Raw genomic sequence first — 19,884 nt, forward strand, 5'->3', positions numbered from 1 at the left:
GTGTATGGAGAGGCTAGATCTCAGCTATGGAGAAGTTGTAAACACACCAGGATGTACGAGTTCAGGCCCTTTGCGGAGGAAGTAACAGCCCTACGTCTCGGTGCCCGGAGGCGGTCGATTGGATTATAGGTGTGTGAATAACAGGGGTGCGAACCCTTCATCTTGAGGAGGGGGTGGCTTATATAGAGTTCGCCAGCCCTCTCCTGTCCTCAGTAATGCAGGGTTTAAGGTTCATTAAGGTTGGGTGTTACTGGTAACGCCCCTAATAAAGTGCTATAATGACCATAAAGACTACTTAAAGACCGACCGTTTGCCCGCGGAGTGACTTTAGATCCCCTGGCGGTCGAGTGGTTGTCTTCGTGGTCGAGTGGTAGCTTCTTGGTCGAGTGTCTTGAACCCGTCGAGTGGGTACCTTCAAGTCGATTGAAAGATGACTTCTTCTAAGGATGTCCTTGGGTAGGGCTCTTAGGACAGGTCCGTGCCCCTACCCTAGATACATAGCTTCATCAGTACGGCCCTGAACATACTGACTATTACATTCCAGTCAGATGAAAGAACACTTTTACAAAGATCGCAATCAATACGCAGCCAACAAAATACAGCAAATAGGGTTGTTCCAACCAGCAATCCGCAGCCTGTACCTGCTTCTTCTTCTTCCTCCTCCTCTTCATCTGCACACTTCCTCCAGAGTTATTGGGGCTGGGTCTCCCTTGCGGCCATTTATCGGATTTATCCTTCTCAACTGGACTGCCAATGTCTGTTCAAAAAGGTATTATTTAACAAAGGGACATTCACATATAAAAGATGGGAAATAAATGCACATACACTTGGCAATGGAGCACTTCTTAATTCTTATTGGAGAGGGCCTCAACCAGAGGTATAAAACTAGTACTAAGTAAATAATAATGGACAAAACAGATGGATACAGGTAAATAGGTAATGTACATATAAATGACACATGGGTCATCATAACTAAGATATGCAACTTGCCTCCCGTCTCAGACACCCAAACCTGTTAATTTCGAAAAGACCAAACTAGTGAAGCATTTCCTAAGCATGAGTGTATGTACATTCAAAATGGTATGTTTATTCTCACTGCACCAAAATTCTGATTTTTGTTAATGAACATTCTACTACAAATCTATGTTATATAATAAAATTCCATGGTCCTATATCATGTTGTTTGCGATATAAAGAAATAAGAGAAAATTACATATATTGCATATATATTTGAAACACTTTCTTTGTAAACTTATAAAGTTTGACTTAGGTCAAAGCTAATATGTGGAGTAAATAAAAACTGATGGAGTAAATTTCAACAGTGTTAGTACTGATACATACATTCTCCTAAGCAAGCACACACAAGAACTGACAGAGAATCAAGAGTACAAAAGTTCCGGTTTGAAACAAGAGTGCAAAAAATACAGTCCTATGTTGCTGCTAAATCACATGGCACGATGAAAAAAAGAATATAGTTACCATACCTGGTGTTATATTGAGGTAGTACTTGGGGAAGGTGCACGGACAGTACATCGTAACGGCGTATGACGGTTGGGTAGAAACCGGGACCAATGCCTCCAGAGCCGCACGTTTCATGTCAACAACGACTACCCAAGCTGTGTCGTCTTCCTCGTTCACCTTGCCCATCATGTAAAGGAGATCGTCGTCGTCCACACTCAGGGTGGGGTTAAGGAAATACAGGTTCTTAATTTCCAGCTGTTTGGTCTCATCATTCAAAAGCTCGGGCAACAATGACAAATAACTTGGGTCAACCGAGATTTCAGCAACATCAGTTGTGGAGCACCTGCCCCAATCATCCCAAGAGACCTTCCTGTTCCATGTGGTGGCCTTCCATGCTTGACCATTGGCCCTGCAATTAGGTTCATCGAATTTTATGTCGACAAACTTGATCAGATCATCGCAGCATGTTATATCGCAGAAGAATTCCGGCGCGTAGGAAGGATAACCATTCCTATCGGTGATGCAAGCTTTTACTTTAGGTAACGGTATGTATGTGATGACAGGACGCTCGTCGAACAGGTTGCTAAGAAGAAGAATACCACGCAAGAGATCAACCCATCCCAATGAGCTTTCCCCGACAGTGATCTGCTTGGAGCTGGCATGTCTATCAAACAATAACTGATCAGACTTGGATAAGCAGAGCAAGGCCTCCTTACTTCTCTTCCATGTCTTTGTCTCGCAGGAGAAGATGTACGCATAATAATGCCAAGCCTGGTCACTAGATTCCCACTGATGATGGAGAAAGGCAACAACATAGTGCTCGTTACCGCAAGGCAAGAGGCCAAATTGCTGGCTCATGAAGGCTTCGACCGTGGGTTTCGGGGCCGGGAGACGGTGCAGCGACGGCCTCCCGCCGGGGATTCCTCGGGCGGAGTAGACGAAGTGGTGGACGGAGTCATCGAGGGTGACGCAGAAGAGGACGAAGGCTCCCTCGGCGCAGAGAAGGAAGGGCGGGGTGTCGGAGAAATCGTCGTCTTCCAGACCAGGGCAGTGGACGGAGAAGTAGGAGACGGCGGGCGGGTCGACGAGCCAGAAGGACACCGCGACGGCTTGGCCCTCCCTCGTGCGGCACAAGGCGGTGGTCGCGTTCCGGTGGTCGGAGATGCGCGCTGTCTTGTTGAGTAAGACCCAATCGGGATAGCCGGGGCGCAGGGAGGTGGAGTCGGCGGCACGTGGGCCGATTATGGTGGAGTGACGGATGGAAACTGGGGAGATATCCATGGATTGACAAGAGGATTTGGGGAATTCGGCAGATTTTTGCTTTTGGCCGCGGCCTAGATTTGCACTACGAGGAGCGATTGATGCGGCGAATTTGCTCTGTTTCCCTTCTAGCGGGGGCGAACTTGACACGAAGGTCGGAAGGGGTGGGCGCTACTTTTTGTAAGCGGAGGGGGGGAGACGCCTACTCGGACCATGAATCTGATTTGCATCCGACTCGGACTCAAAATCTGCCTGCTATAGCATTTTATTTTGCGCCAAGATTTTTGTAGATTTTCTTTCCTAAATCCTAAAAAGCGCAGCTGTACATGTTTGCAGCCCCGAGCGCACACTCCTCTGTGGGCCGTCTGATTTCCATCCCGCGTCGCGCACGTGCCCAGGGGCTACCTGGTCGGGATCCCGTCGCCGCGGAACAAGATCCTCTGACTTAGACCAATCTACTGCCGAGGGACGTAGTAGGTCCTGCACCGTTCGTTGGCGATCTGACAACTCATTGTGAGGTGCGCTCTTCTCTCCCGTCGTGTACACACAGACACAAGTGTCATGGACTACAGCCTGCGCTATCCTTCTCGCTCAGAAATAACGGCCCATGCAGCCCAGTCCGACGCTAGCGAGGGAAGCGAGGGAAAAAAGGTGCGCGGAAGGCAATCCGGCGGCCGGCTGGGACTGGTACTCTGCTCGTTTCGTCAATCTCAGTAAGTCTCCATAGTCTTTTCTTTAAAATCTAACAAATGAATGAAACTCTGAAATTGATTGAACTTTCACCGTCAGATTACTACAGAAATTGATTAAGTTTTCCTTGCTAATTGATCGGAAGAAGCAACCTGCTAGTTGATCGGAAGGAGTACCTCGGCACCCGACGGGGACGGCTGCTCTGCTCATCAATCTCAGTAAGTCTCCATAGTCTTTTCTCTGACATCTAACATGTGAATAAAACACTGAACTTTCACCATCTGAGTACTTTAGAAATTGGTGAAATATCACTTTTCTGATGGAAGAAGCAGCCCGCTAAATTGTGATCAGGCATCCTTTTTCTGATGTAAGAAGCGGCATACTGAACTCTAACCAGACATCCCTTTTTCTGATGGAAGAAGCAGCTGACATAGAAGAAAAGGCTAATACATTCCAATAAGTAATTTTCTTCTCCCAATTGTCGCTACTCATTGCGTGTTCTCTTATAGAAATCGTTTTCTAGTACTATTAGCCCCAACATTTCCTATGCACTCCACAAGTCCAATGTTCATGTTGCTTTTACATTACAGAGTTATATTGCCTAGTTTGGTACCTCATGTTGGCATGGAATTCAAAAATTCAGATGAGGCTTGGGCATTTTGGCTTACCTACAATGGACAAAAAGGATTTGAGGTCAGAAAAAGGTATACAAACAAAAGGACAATCGATGACAAGGTCACATCTTGTAGAGTTGTTTGCGCAAATGAGGGTCATCGAACACAAGACAAAAAGGGATTATTTAATAAAATGCCCTCGAGCTGAAACTAGAACCGATTCTCAAGTCTACATGAATTTTAAAATGGATCGATAGAAGAAAAATCTGAAAGTGTCGAGTTGGTTTTGGAACACAATCACACACTACACCTGTCAGAAGCCTTACATCTAATGGTATCACAAAGGAAAACTCCAGAGTTGCAAGCATTTGAAATTGAAACGGTGGATGATGTAGGAATTGGGCCAAAAGCTGCACATGAATTGGCTAGTCGCCAAGTTGCTGGATCACTTAGTCTTAGTTATACCCTCAGTGATCACAATAACTACTTGCGTACCAAGCGCCAATGAGAAATGGCATATGGTCAAGCAGGTAGCATGCTTAAATATTTTCAAGACAAAATTGCCACTGGCGGAGCTAAAACAAGCCCGATTGGGCCTTGGCCCGCCCAGTGCTGGAGCAAATAAATTAATTAATACTAGCCCAACCCACAATGGCTCCCGCACATAGCAGTACAGCAGACAGCTACCCACTGAAACTAGCTCACATCGCACGCACATTGCTGAGACACACAACCAGTACTCAACAGCGGAGTAGCCGCCCACGACTGCCCCACACAGATCACAGGCTCACAACGGCCGACCACCGGCCACCGGCACAACGCATACATTAGTCGCCTCCCATGTTGAAGTTTTAAAGATTGGAGAAGCGTTTAAGCCTTTAGTCTCGGGCTGCTTTATATATTGATAAGTTGTCGTGGCTTATAAGGTTTGGAAGATCGCTAGAAACCCTCCAGAGATAGTACACCAGAAGGAAAGAAGATTACAAAGAAAGAAGGAGCCGGACAGAAGAATAGATAGAAAGATAAACGAATAACTCTATCTAACTATCTGACATCCTCCCTCAGTCTAAACCTATGGAGCCTTGTCTAGGTTTAGATTGTACTTAAATTCATTCAACCTCCTCGTGGTAAGTGGTTTGGTGAAGCCATCAACAAGTTGATCTCCAGTAGGAATAAATCTGATATTAAGTAGCTTGCGAGCCACTCTTTCTCTGACAAAATGGAAATCAACTTCTATATGCTTTGTCCATTCATGGAAAACAAGATTTCCTGAAAGATAGGTTGCACCAATGTTGTCACACCATAGTCTTGTAGCTTGTGGAATTTTTATTCCTAGTTCACAAAGAAGACTGTGGATCCACATGAGTTCGGTTGTTGCATTTGCTAGAGCTTTATATTCTGCTTCAGTGCTGGATCTTGAGACAGTAGCCTGTTTCCGTGTACTCCATGATACAAGATTAGATCCTGGAAATACAACATATCCACCTGTAGACCTTCTATCATCAACACACCCTGCCCAATCTACATCAGAGTATGCACTCACCAACATGGATGGTGACTTAGTAATCTCAATTCCAAGTCCTATTGTAAACTTAACTTACCTCACAACTCGTTTAACCGTTGTCCAATGAACTGTACTAGGTGCATGCAAATACTACACACTTTATTAACAGACTATGAGATATCTGGACGGGTTAAGGTCAAGTACTGTAAAGCACCAACAACGCTTCTGTAATTTGTTGCATCCTCTGGACCAAGTGCATCTCCTCCCTCAACTGAGAATTTTTCTGAAGTTGAGAGCGGTGTACTTACAGGTTTATAGTGTTCCAGTCCCATCCTTTTGATGACATCTGTAGTATATTTCTCCTGTGTCAAATGTATTCCATCTTTCACCTGTTTTACTTCAATGCCAAGAAAATAGTGAAGATTGCCCAAGTCTTTGAATGCAATGCCCATACGAAGGTCCTGAAGCAAGCAAGAGGTAGCATCTGGACTGGAACTAGCAACAATTATATCATCAACATAAACAAGAACAAATATTGTTGTGTTGACTTTGTTATAGAAGAACAGAGAGGTGTCTGCCTTTGATGGAGTAAAACCAAGCTGTTGTAACTTTGTGCTGAACCTTGAGTACCAGGCTCCAGGGGCTTGTTTTAATCCATACAAAGCTTTATATAATTTGAGAACATAACGTGATGTGTTTTTGTTTTCATACCCTGGTGGTTACTGCATGAACACTTCTTCCTCAAGAACCCATGAAGAAACACGTTCTGAACATCTAGCAGTCGTAGACTCCAACCTCTAAAAATGGCAATAGATAGTACAAGTATGATAATAGTTGCTTAACAACAGGACTGGAAGTATCCTCATAGTCAATTCCAAATCTTTGTTTGAACCCTTTTGCAACTAACCTAGCCTTCTATCTATCTATGCTTCCATCTGCCTTTCTTTTAATTTTATAGACCCACTTGCAATCAATCACATTTTGCCTTTTCTTGGTGGAACTTTTTTTTGGAAATGGAGGCGTACCCCTGGCCCCTGCATCATGATGATGCATGCAGTCATCTTATTAAAAAGTCTCAAAGTAGCACAATGTCATAAAGGTATTACAGCTCGCAAGTGGAGCAAAACAAAGAAAATAAAATTATATTCTCCAAAACACAACCAGTAAGGCAAAAGAAAGGATAAGCTTCCTAGACTCCTATCCTATTATGCGACCGCCATCCGAACCGGTTGAATATAGCCCGTGCTACCATCTCCCACTGGTTGCACCTAGTAACCAAAGGCTCCCTGGAGTCCATAGGAGTGGGTAAGGACCACTTACGGATCCATGTGGTAGCCCTGAAGATAACCTGCAAGAAAGTTAAATTGTGTTGTCTGTTAAAAATCAAATCATTTCTACAGGTCCATATAGCCAACAAAAGCGCACATATTCCAATCCGAATACGAGCTGCAGTAGTATGTTCAACCCCATCTAACCACGTTCCAAACAACGATCCAATGTCAACCGGAGTATTAATGTTGAAAGCTATATGAATGGTTCTCCAAAGCAATTTGGCGAGTAGGCATTCAAGGAGTAAGTGTTGTATTGTTTTATCATGATCACAAAAACAACAACGTGAACTGCCTACCCATTGCCTCCTGATTAGGTTGTCCTTGGTGAGTATTACTTGTTTGTGGACAAACCATATAAAAATTTTAATATGCAAGGGAACCTTAATCTTCCAAATATGCAACGATCTTGGAATTGGGCCAGAATTAATCAACTCCATATAGAAAGACTTCACCATGAAAACCCCATTCTTAGTTAGGGTCCATTGCGTCGAATCTGGTTGGTCGGAAAGTTGAACATCTATCAATCTCCGAACTAAGTGAAGCCAGGCATTCCATCACTCTCCAACTAACGCACGTATGAATTGAATATTCAAGGGAATCGTTTGGAACACTGTGCCTACATAGTCCTCCTTGAGTTGCACAATGTTATAAAGGGTGGGATATTGGACGGCCAGGGGTGTCTCTCCTAACCACGTGTCCTCCCAAAATCTTGTTGACATCCCATTGCCAACCAAGAATTTGACCCTACAAAAGAACAAACCCTTCGGTCTCATAAGCCCTTTCCAGAATGGCGAGTTAGTTGGTCTCATGGCAACTTGGGCGAGCGTTTTTGACTGCAAATATTTATTGCGCAAAATCTGTGCCCATATTCCTTCCGATTCCACCTCCAAACTGTAAATCCATTTGCTCATAAGGCACTTATTCTTGATTTCTAAGTCCTCAATACCAAGACCCCCTGGTCTTTTGGCCGGCAAAGGATGTCCCATCGTGCCAGTCGGTATTTCCTTTTGGCCTCATCTGACTGCCAAAAGAAATGAGACCTGAAGAAATCAAGACGCTTCCGTACCCCTTTCGAAATTTCAAAGAAAGATAGCAGGAACATCGGCATACTGGTCAGTACCGAATTAATCAGCACTAGCCGACCTCCATAAGACATAAGCTTGCCCTTCCAGCAGCTTAGTTTTTTCTTGATTCGATGTTCGATACACTTCCATTCTTTATTAGACAACCTATAGTGGTGAATTGGTATGCCCAGATAACAAAGACCCTAATTCACACCGGAACAGTTGTCTATATGTGTCTTGCTCGTCTTTGGCCTTCCCAAAACAGAACAACTCACTTTTGTGAAAGTTTATCTTTAAACCGGATAGTTGTTCGTAGAGGCATAATATAAGTTCCATATTGCGTGCTTTAGCAAGGTCATGTTCCATGAAAAGGATAGTGTCGTCAGCATACTGCAAGATGGATACTCCTCCATCGACCAAATGAGGAAATAAGCCCTCCACTTGACCGTGCTGTTTGGCTCTGCCAATAAGAATAGCCAACATATCAGCCACTATATTAAATAAGAGAGGAGACATCGAATCTCCTTGTCTCAAACCCTTATGTGTCTGAAAGTAATGACCAATACCATCGTTGACCTTGATTCCAACACTACCATTCTGGACTTGAGAACCCATTTGGTTCCGCCAGTCCTCACTAAATCCTTTCATGCGCATTGCCTGCTGTCGCTGTCAAAACCGGCGGATCTCGGGTAGGGGGTCCCGAACTGTGCATCTAGGGTCGATGGTAACAGGAGACAGGGGACACAATGTTTACCCAGGTTCGGGCCCTCTTAATGGAGGTAATACCCTACTTCCTACTTGATTGATCTTGATGAATATGAGGATTACAAGAGTTGATCTACCATGAGATCGTAATGGCTAAACCTTAGATGTCTAGCATGTATGATTGTCATTGCCTCTACGGACTAAACCCTTCGGTTTATATAGACACCAGAGGGGCCTAGGGTTGTACAGAGTCGGTTTACAAAGGAAGGAATCAACATATCCGAACGCCAAGCTTGCCATCCACGCAAAGGAGAGTCCCATCCGGACATGAGAGGAAGTCTTCTATCTCGTATCTTGATAGCACATTAGTCCGGCCAATGTTACATAGTCCGGATGCCTGAGGACCCATTAATCCTGGACTTCCTCAGTAGCCCCTGAACCAGTCTTCAATGACAATGTGTCCGGCGCGCAGATTGTCTTCGGCATTGCAAGGAGGGTTCCTCCTCCGAATACTCCAAAACAGCCTTCGAACACAGAAAACATGTCCAGCTCTGCAAAACGAGTACCAGACACACCCACAGAGAGTATAATATTTTACGAGTCCAATACACTGACAACTTTTGTAGCGTGACATCACGTCACTGCCCGGTCATTATTTCAAACCATTTTTAACCTTCCGCTCCATGTTTCAAGATGCGGTATTATTGGCACGTCACGTCGAAGCAGAGATCGTGTCCCCTTATTGTGGGATTCTCATCAATACGGGCGTGGGTAATCCAACTGTGCCGTCTGCACGACCCTTGGGGAATAGGCGAGTTTTAAGGCGAGTGGGGAGGTGATACGTCTCCAACGTATCTATAATTTTTTATTGTTCCATGCTATTACATTATCTGTTTTGGATGTTAATGGGCTTATTTATACACTTTTATATTATTTATGGGACTAACCTACTAACCCAAGGCCCAGTGCAAATTGATGTTTTTTTGCCTATTTCAGTGTTTTGAAGAAAAGGAATATCAAACGGAATGAATTCTTCAGGAGAGTTATTTTGGGAACAAACGTGATCCATGGGACTTGGAGTAGACGTCAAGAAAGAAACGAGGTGGCCACAAGGCAGGGAGGTGCGCCTGCCCCTGGGTGCGCCCCCACCCTCGTGGGCCCCTCACAGCTCCACTGACCTACTTCTTCCTCCAATATATATTCATATACCCCGAAAACATCTAGGAGCACCACGAAACCCTATTTCCACCGCCGCAACCTTGTGTACCCAAGAGATCCCATCTTGGGGCCTTTTCTGGAGCTTCGCCGGAACGGGAATTCATCATGGAGGGCTTCTACATCAACACCATAGCCTCTCCGATGATGTGTGAGTAGTTTAGCACAGACCTTCGGGTCCATAGTTATTAGCTAGATGGCTTCTTCTCTCTCTTTGGATCTAAATACAACGTTCTCCTCGATCTTCTTGGATATCTATTTGATGTAACTCTTTTTGCGCTGTGTTTGTCGAGATCCGATGAATTGTGGGTTTATGATCAAGTTTATCTATGAACAATATTTGATTCTTCTCTGAAATCTTTTATGTATGATTGGTTATATTTGCAAGTCTCTTTGAATTATCAGTTTGGTTTGGCCTACTAGATTGTTCTTTCTTGCAATGGGAGAAGTGCTTAGCTTTGGGTTCAATCTTGTGGTGTCCTTTCCCAGTGACAGCAGGGGCAGCAAGGCACGTATTGTATTGTTGCCATCGAGGATAAAAAGATGGGGTTTATATCATATTGCTTGAGTTTATCCCTCTACATCATGTCATCTTTCCAAATGCGTTACTCTATTCTTATTAACTTAATACTCTAGATGCATTGCTGGATAGCGGTCGATGTGTGGAGTAATAGTAGTAGATGTAGAATCATTTCGATCTACTTGTCGCGGATGTGATGCCTATATACATGATCATGCCTAGATATTCTCATAATTATTCACTTTTCTATCAATTGCTCGACAGTAATTTGTTCACCCACCATAATACTTATACTATCTTGAGAGAAGCCACTAGTGAAACCTATGGCCCTCAGGTCTATGTTTTATCATACAAGTTTCCCATCTATTTTATTTTGCAATCTTTACTTTCAATCTATATCATAAATATACCAAAAATATTTATATTATTATTATTATCTCTATCAGATCTCACTCTCGTAAGTGACCATGAAGGTATTGACAACCCCTTTATCGCGTTGGTTGCGAGGTTCTTATTTGTTTGTGTAGGTACGAGGGACTTGTGTGTAGTCTGCTACTGCATTGATACCTTGGTTCTCAAAAACTGAGGGAAATACTTACGCTACTTTGCTGCATGACCCTTTTCCTCTTCAAGGGAAAACCAACACAGTGCTCAAGAGGTAGCAGGAGGTACTTGATATTTGCAGCCTTTATAAAGGGATAAGGGTTTCACCTTTTCACCCACACCCTCTTCCTCTCTGCCCATCCATTCTCGAGCTCCAGCTCCCAAGCCTCCATCCTTTCCACCTCAAAAAAGCACTCCAGCCATGTCCGGATCTGGAGCGCATGCCAAGTGGATGGTTTCCTTCGTCAAGGAGAAGGACATCACCAAGCTCCAGAAGGCCGGGTACTTTAGCCCAGGAAATCGTCCACCAGCTTCCAGCAACGGGACATATCATCCCCACCCCGGAGCCCCATGAGATGGTGGTATTCATCCCCCACTTCGTCCGCGGATTGGGATTCCCTCCCCACCCATTCGTCCGTGGACTCATGTTCTACTATGGGCTGGATTTCCACGATCTGGCCCTCAACTCCTTCCTCAACATCTCAGCATTCATTGTCGTGTGCGAGGCCTTCCTCCGCATCCCACCCCACTTCGGATTGTGGTTAAAGATCTTCAATGTGAAGCCAAAGGTGGTGGGCGGTCAACATGCAGCGTGCGGAGGCGCCATGGTGAGCAAGATGCCCAATTTCTCATGGCCCAAAGGTACCTTCGTGGAGATCGTCAAAGGGTGGCAACATCAGTGGTTCTATGTCATAGAGCCTCATGACGCCACCTGGGCCGCGGCTCATGAATTCCAGTCTGGAGCCCCGATGCGGCTCCCCTCCTGGCTAGAGAAGGGTCTGGACTGGTCTTCGTTGGACGAGCTAACAGCGCTTCAGACGCGCATCAGGAGCATGGTAGACAAGAACATCAAGCTTGTCAATGTGATCCAGTGATGCTTGTTCGCCGGATCCTTCCGTGCCAAAGCCGGGCTTGCCATTTGTGGGACTTCGATCCGGCCGACCACCAGACCTTGCAACAATTCTTTGGCACTACGCATGAAGACATCTGGAAGGTGCTCTTTAAGGCCAACGAGACGTGGCCGGCGACGACCGAGGACCGCGGGCACGACCTGGCCCATCCCGCCAGTCTGGTAAGTTTTTCGTATTTCAAGATGTATCCTTTACTTGCATACTCAAGGAAGACGCCTAAACTTTCCCATTTATTTTTTCAGGGCTGGACAAAGAAGGCAGAGCAGATCCAATGTCCGGCTCCGCTGCCCGAAAACCCAGCAATCCCTCTTCTGATGAAGATGCTGGTTCCGGCACCCTACCAAGCGCCGGAGAAGAAGGCCGAGAAGAAGGTCAAGGAGACCAGGAGTGGTATCCGCTATAAGGGCACTTCAGACGTGACGTCCGAAGACGCCGATACCCACTCCTCCCACACCGAGGACGAGAAGAAGGAGGAAAGCATCTCTGCCCCGGAGGGAGGGGGAGGAAGAAAAGGGCAGCCTCCACGCATCTGGAGGCAGAGGCGTCCAAGAAGGGGAAGGTCTCCCCCGCGGACAACTCCACGTGGGATATCGATAGCGGCTCCGAGTGGCGCACTAGGGATAAGCCCATGGACGAATCGTAAGTACTCAAAGACGCACACATGTATCCAGCTCCTTTACTTCATGGTTTTAACATGTCGAATTATGCACTGTAGTCCGGCTCTTTCCGAACTCAAGTGATCCTCATCTTCGAGGAATTCGCTGGATCCGAAGGTGATGGACAGCGGGTCCCTTCTAGCGGCCACTTCTCCCAAGGCGATGGATAACACCGAGGTGCTATCCCGAAGGACCTCTCCAAGTCAGGGAGAGACGCAGAAGGCCATCAGGGTGGCGCCAAACGATGAACCCTCGACCGTCGAACACATGGGGGTGCAAATCCCCATGGAGACTGGCGATGGGGGCTGAGGGAGTCCTGGATTAGGGGGTGTTCGGATAGCCGAACTATACCTTCAGCCGGACTCCTGGACTATGAAGATGCAAGATTGAAGACTCCGTCCCGTGTCTAGAAGGGACTTTCCTTGGCATGGAAGGCAAGCTTGGCGATACGGATGTTTAGATCTCCTACCATTGTAACCGACTCTATGTAACCCTAACCCTCTCCGGTGTCTATATAAACCGGGGGGTTTTAGTCCGTAGGACAACATACACATCAACTATCATACCATAGGCTAGCTTCTAGGGTTTAGCCTCTCTGATCTCGTGGTCGATCTACTCTTGTACTACCCATATCATCAATATTAATCAAGTAGGACGTAGGGTTTTACCTCCATCGAGAGGGCCCGAACCTGGGTAAAACTTCGTGTCCCTTGCCTCCTGTTACCATCCGGCCTAGACGCACAGTTCGGGACCCCCTACCCGAGATCCGCCGGTTTTGACACCGACATTGGTGCTTTCATTGAGAGTTCCTCTATGCCGTCGCCGTCAGGCCCGATGGCTCCTACGATCATCAATGCTGCTGCAGTCCAGGGTGAGACATTCCTCCCCGGACAGATCTTCGTCTTTGGCGGCTTCGCACTGCGGGCCAATTCACTTGGCCATCTAGAGCAGATCGAAAGCTACGCCCTTGGCCGTCAGGTCAGATTCGGAAATTTAAACTACATGGCTGACATCCGCGGGGACTTGATCTTCGACGGACTCGAACCACCGCCGAGCGCGCCGCACTGTCACGACGAGCATGATCTAGCTCTGCCGCCGAACAATGCCCTGGAGGCCGCACCCGCGTTGGCTCCGACCCTTAGTTCAGAGCCAGCCGCGTCGATCGAGGATGGACGGTTGGACGCCACCTCGGGGGCTGTGATCCCAACTGTGATTGAGTCGAACACCAGCCCTGTACTCTGCGAGACTCGTGACTCCATGAAGCCGGATTCTTCGCCGGACTCCGAACCCTCCGCGCCCCTGCTGATCGAATCCGATTGGGCGCCGATCATGGAGTTCACGGCCGTGGACGTCTTTCAGCACTTGCCTTTCGGCAATATCCTGAAGTCACTGAAGTCTCTCTCTTTATCAGGAGAGCCCTGGCCGGACTACGGTCAGCAAGGTTGGGGTACGGACGATGAAGAAATTCAAAACCCACCCACCACCCACTTTGTAGCCACTGTCGACAACCTAACCGACATGCTCGACTTCGACTCCGAAGACATCGACGGTATGGACACCGATGAAGGAGATGATGAAGAACCAGCGCCTACCAGGCCCTGGAAAGCCACCTCGTCATATGACATATACATGGTGGACACCCCAAAAGAGGGAGAGGGCGATGGAACAGCGGAGGATGACCCCTCCAAGAAATAGCCCAAGCGCCGGCGTCAGCGGCACCGCTCAAAATCCCGCCAACTCAAAAACGGCGATTCCAGCACGGGAGATAATAATACTCCGGAGAGTGCCGAAGAAAACCCCCTCCAGCAAGGTTTAGCATAGGAGGATCGAGAAACCAGCCCTCATGAGAGAGCGACAGATAGAGAGGTCGAGGACGATAATTATATGCCTCCCTCCGAAGACGAGGCAAGCCTCGACGACGACGAATTCGTCATGCCAGAGGATCCCGTTGAGCAAAGGCGTTTCCAACGCAGGCTTATGGCCACGGCAAGAAGCCTCAAGAAAAAACAGCAACAACTCCGAGCTGATCAAGATTTGCTGGTTGACAGATGGATTGAAGTCCTTGCGGCCGAAGAGCATAAACTCGAACGCCCCTCCAAGAGTTACCCAAAGCGCAGGTTGCTACCCCAATTAGAGGAGGAAGCACTTGATGCGGCCGAACGGCCACCTCGTGGCCGCGACAGAGAGGCCTCCCGGCCCTCCACTCAAGCCGCACCCCATACCAAGGCACGGGAATACGCGTCGGACTTATGAGACATGTTGGAGGACAAGGCAAGGCAAACACGATCGATCTATGGATCGCGTGGGCACCCCATGGCTCGAGACGGTAACTGTCATGCCGGCCACAAATTCGGCAGGGCCGAACACAGTAGACAAAACTCATTGGGGCTACGTCATGATATCGCCCAGTACAGAGGCACCGCACACCCACTGTGCTTTACAGACGAAATAATGGGTCATCAAATCCCCGAGGGTTTCAAACCCGTAAACATCGAATCATATGATGGCACAACAGACCCTGCAGTATGGATCGAGGATTATCTCCTTCATATCCACATGGCCCGCCGCGACAATTTTCACGCCATCAAATACCTCCCACTCAAGCTTAAAGGACCAGCTCGGCATTGGCTCAACAGCTTGCCAACAGGATCAATCAGTTGTTGGGAGGACTTAGAAGCCGCATTCCTCGACAATTTCCAGGGCACTTATGTGCGACCCCCAGACACCGATGACCTGAGTCACGTAATTCAGCAGCCAGAGGAATCGGCCAGGCAATTCTGGACACGGTTCCTAACAAAGAAAATCAAATAGTCGACTGTCCGGATGCTGAGGCCCTAGCAGCCTTCAAGCACAATATCCGTGACGAGTGGCTGGCCTGGCACCTTGGACAGGAAAAGCCGAAATCTATGGCAGCACTTACGACACTCATGACCCGCTTTTGCGCGGGAGAAGACAACTGGCTTGCTCGTAGCAACAATATGACCAAGAACCCTGGTAGTTCGGACACTAGGGACATTAGTGGCTGGTCGCGTTGCAACAAGCAGAAGTGCCGCATTAACAGCGACAATGCTGCGAATACGGCAGTTAATGCCGGATTCAGAGGCTCTAAATCCGGTCAGCGGAAAAAGGCATTCAAAAGGAATCCTAGGGGCCCGTCCAGCTTAGACCGAATACTCGACCGCTTGTGCCAAATACATGGCACCCCCGAAAAGCCGGCCAATCACACCAACAGGGATTGTTGGGTGTTCAAGCAGGCAGGCAAGTTAAGCGCCGACAATGAAGACAAGGGGCTGCATAGCAACGATGACGAGGAGCCCCGGCCGCCGAACAACAATGGATAGAAGGGTTTCCCCCAACAAGTGCGGACGGTGAACATGATATACGCCACCCACGTCCCAAAAAGGGAGCGGAAGCGCGCGTTAAGGGACGTATACGCGGTAGAGCCAGTCGCCCCAAAGTTCAACCCATGGTCCTCCTGCCCGATCACCTTTGATCGAAGAGACCATCCCACTAGCATCCGTCATGGCGGATTTGCCGCATTGGTTCTAGACCCAATTATTGACGGATTTCATCTCACTAGAGTCCTCATGGACGGCGGCAGTAGCCTGAACCTGCTTTACCAGGATACAGTGCGAAAAATGGGCATCGATCCCTCGAGGATTAAGCCCACCAAAACGACCTTTAAAGGCATATTACCAGGTGTAGAGGCCAACTATACAGGCTCAGTCACACTTGAAGTGGTCTTCGGATCCCCGGATAATTTCCGAAGCGAGGAATTGGTCTTCGACATAGTCCCATTCCGCAGTGGCTATCATGCACTGCTCGGACGAACCGCATTTTCCAAATTCAATGCGGTACCGCACTACGCATACCTTAAGCTCAAGATGCCAGACCCTCGTGGAGTAATTACGGTCAATGGAAACACCGAACGCTCCCTCCAAACAGAGGAGCACACGGCGGCCCTTGCAGCGGAAGTACAAAGCAGCCTCTCCAGGCAGTTCTCCAGTCCGGCCATTAAATGTTCGAACACCGTCAAGCGCGCCCGGAGTAACCTACAACAAGACCGCCTGGCACGTTCCGAGCAGGCGTAGCAATGCGGCCCCAACCCCAACCCTAGCAAAAAGGCGACGCCAGTACTTCGCGTACATAATTACGCTCTAGAAATACCATGGGCATAGGGGGAGGCGCACCATCACGGCACGCCCAAAACACGGCTTAAACCGCACCAGGGGCTGCTGATTTTTTACTTTTCTCTTACCTCCAGGACTCTACTCTTCGGAAGGCCTGTTCGGCAGTTCAATTGCCGCACAAGCGATGCAAGAACCAGGGAAGCAGACAAGCCATGCCGCATCACGGAAATCCCAGGTGGTCTCTATCACAAGCAGTATACCTGTTTTGCATACTATTCCGCAGCTTGCCCCTGGAGCAGACATATTAAATAGTCCAACTTTTCATTTATCGCATTACTTGTATCGTTCTGCTTTGATCGCAGCTATTTCTAATAAACAATGCATAGCTTTTGTCTATTTTTGCACTAAATTTTTATAAATAAATGTTCCTTAACGACATGTTGCACCCGTACAACTTGGTACGGCCAAAATACGCCAGGGGATTTTAGCACCCCTCAATATGGTATGAGAAGTCCGAACACTTTCACAAGTGCAGCACCCCGAACTTATAGCATTATATGCATCGGCTCCGAATCATGTCTTGGGTCAATAGTTGGGTTTGCCCGGCTCCAATATTTTGGTGCCTTATGTTCCGCTATATCGGCTAAGGTAGCACTAGGAGAACCACTGCGATTGTGCCCCAGTTGAGCTGGGCCGAGCACCTCAGTGGAGAAAGCTAAAACTGACTGTCATGATGAAGCGAGAGCTGGTCGCTGTTCGAGAGGTTTTTCGAGTCCCTAAAGACTTATGCCGCTTAGGGCAACGAGTCGGCTCTGTCTGGCCAAGGCGTGGATAGCGCCCCGAACTCGGTCTTCCGAATACTAGGGGCTTCGCCGAAATTTAAAATTATAGAATTCTATGGCTAAGTGAGAGTGTTCACGCATTATAGTCCGATTGCCTCGTTCGTCGGGCTGAGCGCCTCCCTCGAAGGACCCAAACATGGGGAAAATAGCGCCCAGATTTATCCCCGAACACCCCAGCACTAGTGGCAAGGGGGCAGAAGCCGACGACTCGCCATCTCTCAGTATTGATAAACAGCCGCACAGAAGGTAATATTTTAAATTCAAGCAGCATTGCTCAGCGCATATGAACAAGTTTTCAGCGCACAGGACAAAAACAAGCGAGTTTTACTCAAAAATTACATCCCTAGTACATTCATCCGCCACAAGGCGGGCACCCTTCAGAACATCCTTATAGTAATTTTCGGGCTTGCGATGCTCTTTCCCCGCTGGTGGCCCGTCCTTCACAAGCTTCTCCGCATCCAGCCTGCCCCAGTGCACCTTAGCACGGGCAAAGGCCCTACGGGCACCTTCAATACAGACGGAGCGCTTGATGACTTCGAGCCATGGACAGGCCTCCACCAGCCGCCGCACCAGCCCGAAATAGCTCCCAGGCAGGGCCTCTCCAGGCCACAGCTGAACTAGGAGGCCCTTCATGGCCTGTTCGGATGCCTTGTGGAGCTCGACCAGTTGCTTCAGCTGGTCGCTCAGGGGCACGGGGTGTCCGGCCTCAGCATACTGAGACCAGAACACCTTCTCTATCGAGCTGCCCTCCTCGGCTCGATAGAATGCGGCGGCATCGGATACACTCCGGGGAAGATCTGCAAATGCCCCTGGAGAGCTCCGGATTCGGGTAAGTATCAAGTAACTCACGTTTATGTGTTTACTTTGCATAGAGAATGCCTTACCCGCCGCTATTTTCTTCTCCTCATCCAACTCCTGGAGGGTTTTCTGGGATTCGGCCTTGGCAGACCTGGCATTTTCAATAGCCGCCGCGAGCTCGGACGCTCGCGTCTTCGAGTCAAGCTCCAAACTCTCATGTTTCTTCATGAGAACCTGGAGCTCTTGCCGCACCTTGCCAACCTCGGCCTCATACCTCTCCCGCTCGGTGCGCTCCGCGGCCGCACTCTTCTCGGCCTCGAGCAGCGCTTGCTTAAGGGTCGCCACCTCAGATGTGGCATGTCAGGACCCCGACTCGATGTCACATCGATCTAGCCGGTAACACCTCATATCACTTTGCGTCCTCACGCACGGTATCCCCACGGGTGTCGCCTTACCTTTGCCCAGGACCGTTTGCGCATTTTGGCTCACGTATATGATAGTGTCGCTAGCATCCATATGATAAAGAGCCCGGGCTGACATGACTAGTCGTAAACCCAAAGTGGCACAGACTTACAGGGACAGGCATCCATGACCCAGCTTCGAACGTGTCGGTCATCAGCAAGTGGGTCCGGGCTGTAGCACTGGGCTAACAGGACTCCGGTAAACCGGGCTGTAGCGGGCTAACAGGACTCCAGTACTCAAAGCGTGACATTTCCCCGAAGGGACAGACACAGGAACGAAGAAGGACACATGCCGGCCAGCCTAAGTGTTCCAGAGCAGTAGCAAGCTACCATGGCTCAGCGGTAACACTAGGAGACATTTCCCGGTAAGAGAGGCTACTAAAGATAAACAACTAGATAGTCAGATCCCACACATACCAAGCATTTCAATCATACACACAATATGCTCGATATGTGCAAATACAACGAAGCATCACAACATGACTCTACGACACAAGTACTTTATTTAAGGCTCAGGGAGCCATACATAGCATACACAAAGATACGGGTCACACGACCCAGCATTCAAGTCATACAGTCATACAAACCAGCAGCGGAAGTACATTGTCTGAGTACAGACAACTAGTAAAATAAAAGAGGCTTGGAAGCCTAGCTATACTACGTGGTCCTTCACAAGCTCAGGGTCACCACCTGGGTCTTTAGCCTACTTGTTGATGTCAACGTCTACATAGAACCCATCAGAAGGGGTTGCAGCGTATTCTGTAAAAATGTAGATTATAGCAACATGAGTACAAAGGTACTCAGCAAGACTTACATCAGATCCTACATACATGCATATTATCAAGAAGGGTTGGTGGAGTTATTGCAGCAAGCCAGCTTTGACTCTTGGCTAGACTATCCTACGATACTTCAACTTGAAATGGTTTCGCGCACACGAGTCCACTACTCACCACTTCAATACACTACCGAGGATCCACCTCCGTCTTCCTACGGAAGAGCCATCCTCGGCACTCACACTTATCTTGAGGCTTTTAGTAGTTTCCATTTACTTGTCTATGAACTGTATAGGCAACCAAGTAGTCCTTTACCGCGGACGCGGCTATTCGAATAGATTATGAT

General features: G+C 48.0%; 1 protein-coding gene across 1 annotated transcript; it reads right to left on the reverse strand.

Moving 5' to 3' along the window:
• Nucleotides 1–224: 224 nt before the first annotated feature.
• On the reverse strand, nt 225–2,848 carry LOC123057739 (uncharacterized). Its single transcript, XM_044480648.1, has 2 exons — nt 1,485–2,848; nt 225–757 (listed from the first exon to the last, which is right to left on the reverse strand). The coding sequence occupies exons 1-2, from the start codon at nt 2,740–2,742 to the stop codon at nt 534–536; spliced, it is 1,482 nt and encodes a 493-aa protein (XP_044336583.1). The 5' UTR covers nt 2,743–2,848; the 3' UTR covers nt 225–533.
• Nucleotides 2,849–19,884: the final 17,036 nt, after the last annotated feature.

This window comes from Triticum aestivum, chromosome 3A (genome assembly GCF_018294505.1).
Source record: "Triticum aestivum cultivar Chinese Spring chromosome 3A, IWGSC CS RefSeq v2.1, whole genome shotgun sequence".
In the NCBI taxonomy this organism is placed as follows: domain Eukaryota; kingdom Viridiplantae; phylum Streptophyta; class Magnoliopsida; order Poales; family Poaceae; genus Triticum; species Triticum aestivum.